At 33.2% G+C, this 10,103-nt stretch overlaps 1 protein-coding gene across 1 annotated transcript in view; it reads left to right on the top strand.

The window, feature by feature from the left end:
- The first annotated feature begins 1,359 nt into the window (after nucleotides 1-1,359).
- The window catches only part of LOC117114915 (adhesion G protein-coupled receptor L4-like), a 9,284-nt gene continuing 540 nt past the window's right edge, over nucleotides 1,360-10,103 (top strand). The window contains exons 1-6 of the mRNA XM_033258530.1: nucleotides 1,360-1,387; nucleotides 1,652-1,763; nucleotides 5,873-5,961; nucleotides 8,598-8,709; nucleotides 9,256-9,353; nucleotides 9,865-9,976. Of these exons, the coding sequence (XP_033114421.1) occupies nucleotides 8,695-8,709; nucleotides 9,256-9,353; nucleotides 9,865-9,976 (225 nt within the window). The 5' untranslated portion in view covers nucleotides 1,360-1,387; nucleotides 1,652-1,763; nucleotides 5,873-5,961; nucleotides 8,598-8,694. The remainder of the gene's footprint in view (nucleotides 1,388-1,651; nucleotides 1,764-5,872; nucleotides 5,962-8,597; nucleotides 8,710-9,255; nucleotides 9,354-9,864; nucleotides 9,977-10,103) is intronic.

The raw sequence follows: 10,103 nt of genomic DNA, 5'->3' as shown, positions 1-10,103 counted from the left end.
GATGTGTATAAGAGACAGGTATAACGCGTACAATTTATTTTATGAATGATCACTATACTGGGTAGGCTTATCTTAGGCGTGAATGTTCATTAGGAATTTAAAAGAGAGTGGTATGGGTAACAACAAAAGAGGAGGCATCTACATTCTGGAACTTACAATCAGTAGGCCTATGACATTTTTGAAAGGCAACACAGGTGTGCTAGTCAATACAAATAGAAGATCTAAACGAGAAAAAAAAACCACATTTTAGAGGCATAAGCTTGACAAAAAACGAATGATCGTACGAATATAACGTCACGACTACTTTAAATAAAGTCTGTTGAATTTTATTTGGGCTGTTTTTAATATTTTTGTCTAATCGATCATTCTTCGGTAAGTTGTTACAATTTTTTCAGACCTTCCTTTTTCAACAGACCATGTATTTGCTGCTGGTTCATCATAAAGTTTGAGTATGTCGTTGGGTATATTTAATGGTAAAATAGTGCTTAGCATTCAACATTAGGTATCAGTGTTATTGTCGCAGATATTAGTCGCGACTTCGGTTGGTGTGTATTGTTATTTCTACGCTTAGCGTCAAAAAATTTATGTCAAAATGATTTTGTTTGCCTCTACCGTACAGGTTTCTATTAGAGATCTTGTTTAAGTTCATGAGCAGGTTTTTAATTCTATCCACACACGTTACCGTCGGCCGCAAAATAAACTCCGTAAAAATCGCCCTAACCGTGATTAGTGTTTGAAATATGTTTGAAGCTGGCCAAGGGAACGAATAAAAAACCAGGCTGTATATTTTCGGTATTGTTTTCAATAATAATAAGTGAAATTACTGTTGGCAATTTTCTTGTTGCAATTTTATATATAATATTTTTAATATACTTGGATTTTTAATATATTCTATTTTTGTAAATACATTCATTTCAGCCTTTGGGTGCCGTTTGTATATTTCCTTTTATACCTGAATAAATAAATAAATATATAAAAATGTTTAAAAATGGCAACCATTTTAAAATTGCTGGCTACCACCTTTGCACGCATGAAAAAAAAAAAAGATTGCACATAATGTTTATACTTTTATATTTAGTAATGTCTATTCTACAACATATCCAATTAAAAATATAGCAAACAAAATGCAACCAAACAAAATTTTCGGGACTATATGCTATCGTTTTTTTTCCTTTTCACTCTAATGTGAGTTTTGAAAAATCATTTCTTAGGGGTGGGGCTCATTTTAATAATACCCGCCCACTTTGTAAATTGTAGTATAATATAGTGTAATATAGAATGAATTGTTTAGCCATTTATGACCTTTTATTTATTATTAACTAGAAGGACCATTCAGAGTCTATGTAAATCTAACTGCACTTCAAGAATTCCTTCTTTTGAAAACTTCGTAAGTAGTGACTGAACTTGTTCGCTTCACAATTTTACGTGCGTTCGTTGTGCATTTGATTACACTTTACTCAGTAAAAATTAATCTATCAGCAGAAGCTTAATTTCAGTCTTTTGTGAATTTATTTGATGCCTCTGTAACAGTTAAAAAAGCGTAAATCGTTTAAGATGAATCTAATTGTATTATGTTATTAATAGTATAATTAGACGTTCAGGTTAAATTTTCTTTTTTGTTTGTTTTTTTGTTTCTTTTTTTGATTTGCAGTATTGGTATAAAGTTAAGAAGTGCATCTGATATCGTTAGCATCTATATTTACAACAACAACAATAAGACAATATATATTATCGATTTGGAGATAAATTTTCCTGTTATTAAGGTGAATATTTATATAGGCCTTTATACTTACATATATAATTATATATAATTATATATAATTATATATATATATATATATATATGTTAGAATTATAATTCTATTTAAGCTTATCCATCTTGTAGCCTAATACACTACTATTATCAATACTTTAGTTTTGTTTTGGTTTGTTTATCAAATCCTGGTTACTTTTCACGGCTTTGACCACAGCTTAGAGTAGAGTAATTAAGTGGAATTTACATAAGCTATGTTAAAATTGGCCCTGAACTCTAAGCCTATCACAATACAGTTAATATTGTTTTTATATCTCTTTCGTCAGCCACATTCTCCAAGAAATTGTTAGGGTGTTTCTTTCGAAGTTTAGTTCATTTTCACCCAGTTTGAAAGAGCATTCTTCTGGCCTCTCGCTACGAATCGATAGCGTTTTACGTTTTATTGGTTTAATTGTCATGTTCATCGACACGGATGTTTCTGCTGTCTTTTATCGGCTTTTTTTTATTAAGCTAAACTATCCGCGAATGGAAGCGTTATGTGTGATTCATCATTTAAGTTGTATCCTTAACGGTCTTCCTTGCATTTAAGTTTGTGGATGATAGGGCTGAATATTGCTATAGAAATAATTTATAATTGGAGATAGTGGGTTTCATTGGAAGACTTAAACGTATCAGATTCGCACGATTACATCTGACTTGGCTTTCAAGCGAGTCGTGAGATGTTTTACGTAGAGACAGATATTTTCTGGGGTACCGTTTCGTTAGAGGGTGTAGTGAATCAAATTTTGTTCGACTGACACGAAAGCTTCAGCCAAACCGAAGAAAGTAATGTGCTCAGGTTTTTTTTTTCTTGATTTTAGCATTTGCTAATTATTCATTCATAACGAAGGAGTGTTCAACGCAACTATTTTTAGGCCTACCTTTGATAAATGCCTTTTGAGTATTTTCATCAATGAGGCCGTTTCTCATTATTTATTCGCCAATGCGATCGGACAAGCTCTAGTGAAAAAGTTTACCAACACATGACGTAAGGGAAATCATACTGAAGTTTTCTGGTTTATTCAATTCTCCTCCTTTATGTATAAGAGTTACGGTACCGCGCTTTTTGACCAACTAGTTGGTGGCTCGCTATTAATCAGAATTTTCGAGAAAAGGGTCGTTAATTTGATGAGTTCATGGAAGTTGTTTATAAGAAACCGTCTACTCTTCAATATGAGAATAAAGCGTATGTCCCTCAATCGAACAGGTTACAAATTAACCTCATGTTGAAAGATCGATTGATGGACATGGTTTCCATCAAGTTGATATTATTTGGAATCCTGTATGTGAGAAATACCTATTTGCTTCGTCTTTGGAATCTTAAGGAATCAAGGATTTATTGTCAGCAATAAAACAAGATACAGTCGAAATTTGAGTCCAGGTGCTAGTACAACTGCAGGGTCCTCATAAAAAACATCTACAACACCAAATGATGTTCCACAATTTCATTGATTTCTAGAGGGCCTTTGACAAAGCTTGGCACAATGGTCTCTGGCACATCCCCAGGGGCTACAATATTGAAGGACTTGTCCAAGTGATAGAGGCAGTGCTTTACAATCATTCCAGCAGTGCAGTCCTCTTGAACAACCAGATAGGAGAGCTTTTCCAAACAGCAATTTAAGTCAGACAGGGTTGCATTCTTTCCCCGGTACTCTTTAACTTGTTCCTAGGCAGAATCATGCAGGAGACCCTCCAAGCCTACCACACCTCCATATCGATTTGGCAGACCAATTTATAATCTTTGGTTTGCAGACTACATCGACCGGATGGGGAGCAACAACAACGAGCTTCAAGATTTCACAAACCCACCGAAATAGCATCTGCATATAGAATGAAATCAGCACAGAGAAATTCAAGATCATGGTGAATAGCACAAACAAGTTTTAATACCTGGGAGTCACCCAGTCTAAAGACAGAAGATATCCAAGTCCGGATCGCAACAACTACATCAGCGATAATAAGATTAAACAGGGTTACTGCTACGTTTACTGTTACTGTTTTATTCATCATCATCAATAAATTATTTACATTTCACAAGAGAAAAAAAATTGTTTTTTTTAAATTATTTTTTATTGATAAATGAATGGAGGCCTGTATAGGTCAGGAGACACTTAAGCTCAGGCCACCTAAAAAAAAAGAAAAAGAAAAAACGATTAATAATTTTAGTTTAATTCTTGTTTAAATGTTAATAATTAAACTTAAAACTAATAGTTTCTTAACAGTGCAATAAATACAATAAATAAATAAGTATAATATTAAGTGAAACAAAATGAGAAGTTTGAATAAAATATAAAAAGAAATAAATAAAACAAAGGTAAGGCAGATAAACTCGTTGAGTTGGGTCATATGAAGAATGGAATGAACGGAACGAGATATTAGGCCTGCTGGTTGTTTACTGGTGCTTATGAATACAGAAACGTCAAACGAGAAGGAAAATTATACAGTCGATGTACAGGGATTACCTACTATGCCGAGACCGGAGATTTGGAAGAGTGACATCAGGTTTCGGTCCAAATTCAAGCTCTACAGGTCGCTAGTTGTCTCTGTCCTGCTGTACGGATGTGAAATTGGACAATAAAGGCAGATGATGAAAGAACAATCCAGGCGTTCAAATCCAGATGTCTGAGGAGACTGCTCCGAATCTCGTACACAGAACACAGGTTTGGCCACACCATCAGTCATAAAATCTTACCAAAATAATACTGCAAGGTATTGTAGAGGGTGGGAAGGGGGGAGGACACAGACGTGGTGTGACAACATCAAGAAAGGAACAGGACTGGCCTTCCCGAAAAGCCTTATACGACTGCAGTCAACAGGACAATATTCATTCATTCTTTATTTAACCTTATAAAAATCAAATTACAATTTGCACATGCAGTAAAATAAAAATTCACAATACAGAATAAAACTGAAAATCTAAGTAGGCAAGGAATAACAAAAGCGAATAAAATTTCTGTAGCTCACAAGCTAGTTAATCCATCCTTAGAGAAACAGCAATTTCAAATAGAAGATATATAATGAAAATGTATAATACTTAGAAAGAAAAACAGAAGAATTAAAAAAATAATGAGAGTTAATCATTATTGCAAACAAAAAAATAGAATTTAAAATTATAAGATTAAAAAGGGGAAAAGGTAATAAAAAATACACAAACAAATTTATAAATACACACACACACATACACCCAAACGTACAGTACATACCTATACACACACACACCCAAATATTAATACATTATTTAGATAATGGTTTTGTAATGTTCTTTCAATTTTGCAGTAAAGACATTAAAATTGTCCAGTACTACAGAGTCTTTGAGAATATTTGGTAGGTTTGCGTGTGCAGCAAGCTTTAGGATACGTGGATAAGCCATCGAGTCCAGCTGTTTTGATAGGATTAATTTTAGAGAGTATGTTGGGAATTGACGTCAAGTTGAATATCAGAGAGTACTGGAATCGGTAGATCACAAGTTGGAGGAGTGTCGGGTATTGTTTCGGATTCAGCATGAACAGAATCAAAATATTGATTAAATAATTCAGCAATTTGTACCGGTTCATGAACAGATTCCCCAGCATAGTTGTATGTTGATGGACACTTTGATTTTTCCTGTCTCTGACAAAGGACCAAAAGCTGCGCTTATTGTCTTGTTTGGCAAATAAGTTGTTCAAATAATCATTGTAAGCCTTCTTTGAAAGGTTCTGTACTTCATTGCTGACTTTTTTTTTTTAATAATCTTCCCGTGATTCATTGGTTCTTAGTCTTTTTGCTTTCCTAAACCATTTTTGCTTCTTATTAATGACTTTTTTGATGTCTCTGTTAATCCATGGTAAACGGTGTTTGCAGCGCATTCTTATTTTTGGGATGCTATCGCGTATCACTGCTTCGAATCATCTCATGCATCACATTAACCAATAAGGGCACACCTCTTTGGGTGGCAGAATCTATTAGAGTAGGGGGTAAACATAGGTGAGCCCATTTTCGTTACAGTATATTTAAATATAAGATGATTTGGCACTTTTTTTTAAATAGGCCTATAGATAATCGTGTTGCCGTTTTTTTAGTAATTTTTTTTTTAATTTCAAGGAATCAAAAATAGAAAATATTACGGGTTTGAACCAAAGTCTAGCACCAGTATGTCACTCTACACAGAAACACGAAAATTTCACATCAGCGTAAGTACAGTAAATATTTCGATATCATCATACAAATAATAATAATAATGATAATAATAATAATAATAATAATAATAATAATAATAAATCACTGATATGTCAGCACCTTTATCGGCAGTGATGTTACAGAATTGAAAGCCACTTATAACAGAGACGTAATAATATGAAGTAAATATAACAATAATACATTCTTATTATATTTTCTTCGTCGTTAATTTTTAAGTATATTATGTTTATCTGCTTAGAGCAGATTATTAGTTTTATTTGTATTGCTTGTAAATATCTACTTTTATGTTTTTATATACACTACCAAATAAAATAAAATACCAGTTGAGGTGTGTCTCCATATCAACGTTACTATCATGTGATTTACGCTACTATTAATAATTGCGTATTACGCAATACCTTAAAAAATAACGTGTTCTTATGGGAAAATCCTAAGGTGTATGGCACTTGGCCTCATACCGCAGATCAGTTGATAGAGTATCCGATCGGCAATCTGAAGGTCTTGGGTTCGAAACCCGAAAAAATATCAAATATCAAATAGGCCTATTTGTTATCAGTTTCAACTATAACCGGAGAAGGTTGATTTTAAGGCATGGGGCACGTTAAGTGAATGAAACTCAAATTCTACTGGTGCTTGTCTCACCACGAGTGGTTATGAAATTCTTTGTCAGATTACTTTTCCGTCACCTTTTAATATTACATACATACACACACCCCCACACACATACCTCAAATATGTTGATGACATGACCCTTATCCAGAACAAAAGTCGAAAATCATATTTTAACCTACAGATAAAATTGAGTGAACTCAGTAACTGGTCAGCAGACAATAATCTGAATCTCTATGCTACTCTCCACATTGAAATCGCAAAATTCCCTGGAAACTATCCTGATTTACTAATTCCAAGAACATTAAAACTGTTAATAATGTTAAGGTATTTACAGTAACTATAAGCGACAATCTCAAGTGGGATGGACACATAAATTATATTTTTAACAGAGCAAATAAGAAACTGTATATGCTAAAACTACTCAAGAAGTTTAAACTTCTAATGATGACATGTTGACAATTTGAAAAATGGTATAGGCCTACACATTTTCCTTTCTTTTCTTTTTTATAAGAACACATTTTAATAAGAACACTGACGCTAAAATTGTTTAAAAATTTAAAAAAAAGAACAAATTAAGGTTGAGGTAAAATGTCAAATCATTTTTTTTAATAGGAGAACCAAAAAAATATATCTGTACCTATCTGAACCTTGCAGTAGGTGTGACTATGTAATACCCTTTATAATCTCTCATTTGTGGCTATTTTCACTGCTCGTTTGTCTGGGGCCTTATTTCAGGGGCCATTTTTTTTTATCTACATTCCAGTACAGTAGTACTGCTGTACAATGATACTTTTCTATATTTGAAAATTGTGTAAAATAAGAACAAAATAATAAGATTGTGAGCCTGAAATCGGCCAAAAAATAAGAACACTGCGTATGGGCAAAATTTTAGTGGTAATTTTTTTTTTTTTAAGTGTATGAGATCTCTTCAATATTGAATATGCCGTTCTAGCATGGGATGTCGGCCTAACTTTTATTTTTATATCAATATATATTTGCTGTTGAATGATTACCCTAAAATATATATTTGTATTGTTGTTCCACTAACTGTGTGCAATGTATAGACCCAGATCTATATTTTATAAAGGACATAATAATACATCGTTTAGCATAGCTCGCAACGAATGTAGTCCTGTAAATAAATGAATAAAGAAATTTTGTAATAAAATGCCTCTGGCGGGACTCGAACCTGCGACCTCTCGCTGTCAAGGCGAGCGTCATAATCATTAGACCACGGAGGCTTTATGGTTAAACAGATTCAAATACCACCAGATACATTACATTACACAATAAGTACGACTGGAAACAAATAATTGCATATACTGAAATATAAATCAAGATAGCCTTTAAAACTGTTAAATAATATAAATTATCAAAGAAATGTAAATACAGTATTCGAATTAAGGACATGATAATACATCATGTAGAATAGCTCTCAACGATTGTAAATATATAATAAATAAATAACTAAAGAAATTATGTAATAAAATGTCTCTGACGAGATTCGAACCTGCGAACTCTCGCTTTCAAAGCGAGCTTCATAACCTTTAGAATACAGGGGCTTCATTGTTGAACAATTTCAAATAACGGCAGTACTCTCTATTACACAATAGGAGGTACGACTGGAAACAAATAATAGCATATAATATAATTCAAGTAGAAATCAACAAAGAAAAGTAAATCAACAAAGAAAAGTAAATACAGTGTTCGAATAAGGGACATGATAATACATCGTGTAGCATAGCTCTCAACGATTGCTGTCCTATAAATTAATAAGGAAAGAAAGAAAGATTGAAATTGTGTAATAAAATGCCTATGACGGTATTCGAAACTGCAACCTCTTGGTCAAGGCGATCGTCATAACCATGGTTGAACAGTTTAAAATAACGTCAGATACGCTCTAATATATAGGTGCGGCTGTAAGTCAATAATAAAAAAAATGTTTGATTGTTGATTGAAAACTATGTGTATTCATTTCTATTTATATTATTTACATTTCTTACTGTTTATTCGCAAGTGTGTGGTCAACAGAGGGCTGTGAAACAATATATAATATTGACTCCAAGAACAACGTGACGTGTAAATGCAATCACCTGACATCATTTGTCATTTTGATGAAACCTGAGCAGGTAAGAGTTCAATTCGCGCTGAACCAAAAGGCCTAAAACCTCAGTCAGGGTCCCGGAATAAGTGGGGTTCATGGCGAGAGATTTTATGGTCTAGAATGGCCTAATTTGTAGCTTTAGACTACAATTTAGGGTTGGAAAACACAATGACTTTGTTTGGATCGGAAAATTAAATAGTTGGATGACCTCGTCGGCGTCGGACAATGATCTCAATGCTTGTCCGGGGACGGGTGGGGGTGGAGGGGATGCACCATCACTGGCTGTTCGCTAGTAATGTACTGAGGATCATGGACCTGTAAGGTCCATGCTAGGATGTAATGGCGTTGAAGTAGGCCTATTATCTGCGTGCAGTAAAGTACGACGATGTATAGTTCATGGAAAAGATCGCATTTTGTGCTGGATTGCAAATACATGGATCCTATATTAAACATAAGTATTGTAGTAATAACATCGCCAGCGCTTAATTGTATCTTTCTTTGTATCTCAATTCTGTTCGTCTTCAATTCGATTACATTAATATGAAGTATATAATCAATTATTACCTTTTAGATAAGTGAGAATAATAATTTGGCACAGCTTACAAACTTCGGAGTTGCAATTTCGAGTGTTTTTCTCGCCATTACTCTTATCATCATTTACGGTTTAAAGTAAGTTGGAAGACAATTCATCTATGTAATCCTAAATTCAATGCAATATCAGAGAGAACATGAAGGAGTAAGTCAATTCAATAGTGTGTATTTAATACTTACCTGCATTAATATGTTCTATATCAAGGCCTACAGATTCCTTCTATTAAACATTTTTTTTTTGTGGAATGTTATCACTTTAGCTCAGTCAGAGGAAAATTCAATGGGATTAAATGGCAGATGGCCCGGGTCTCCCCAAATTATTTGAGAATTTAAAAAAAGAAAAAAAAAACAAAAAAAAACACTACATTTAATTTTAACTGTGATAGCGCCTATTTAATTGGAGGTGCCATAAATAAAGTTCTGTACCTCAGGATGTAATATAGACCTTTCATCTGTAAGATTCCCTCCATGGGCCTCTTATCTAGAACATTTTGTTCTTTAAATTTTAAATTTCATAGAGAGAAATATCAAAGAAGAGTTTCGAATGAGACCAAATTCACTATAATTTTTGCATGATCAATCTTTTCAGAGATATAAGAAACTCGGACAGACATAAAATGTTGAGCCACTTGGTTATTGCTCTGCTTTGTGTCAATTGCCTCTTTTTGTGCCTTGAAGGCGATGTGAGGAATATATCAGAAGTACGTCACATTTACTTTACTCTATAAATGCCGTTCATGATATTATATAATTATTAATTATTATATATATATATATAAATAAATATATATATATAATATATATAAATATATATATATATAATATATA

This window comes from Anneissia japonica, unplaced genomic scaffold, assembly GCF_011630105.1.
Source record: "Anneissia japonica isolate Jap-2015-1 unplaced genomic scaffold, ASM1163010v1 scaffold586_len169585_cov113, whole genome shotgun sequence".
In the NCBI taxonomy this organism is placed as follows: domain Eukaryota; kingdom Metazoa; phylum Echinodermata; class Crinoidea; order Comatulida; family Comatulidae; genus Anneissia; species Anneissia japonica.
The sequence above is the reverse complement of the archived record's forward strand: the minus strand, read 5'-3'. Positions and strand labels throughout refer to the sequence as shown.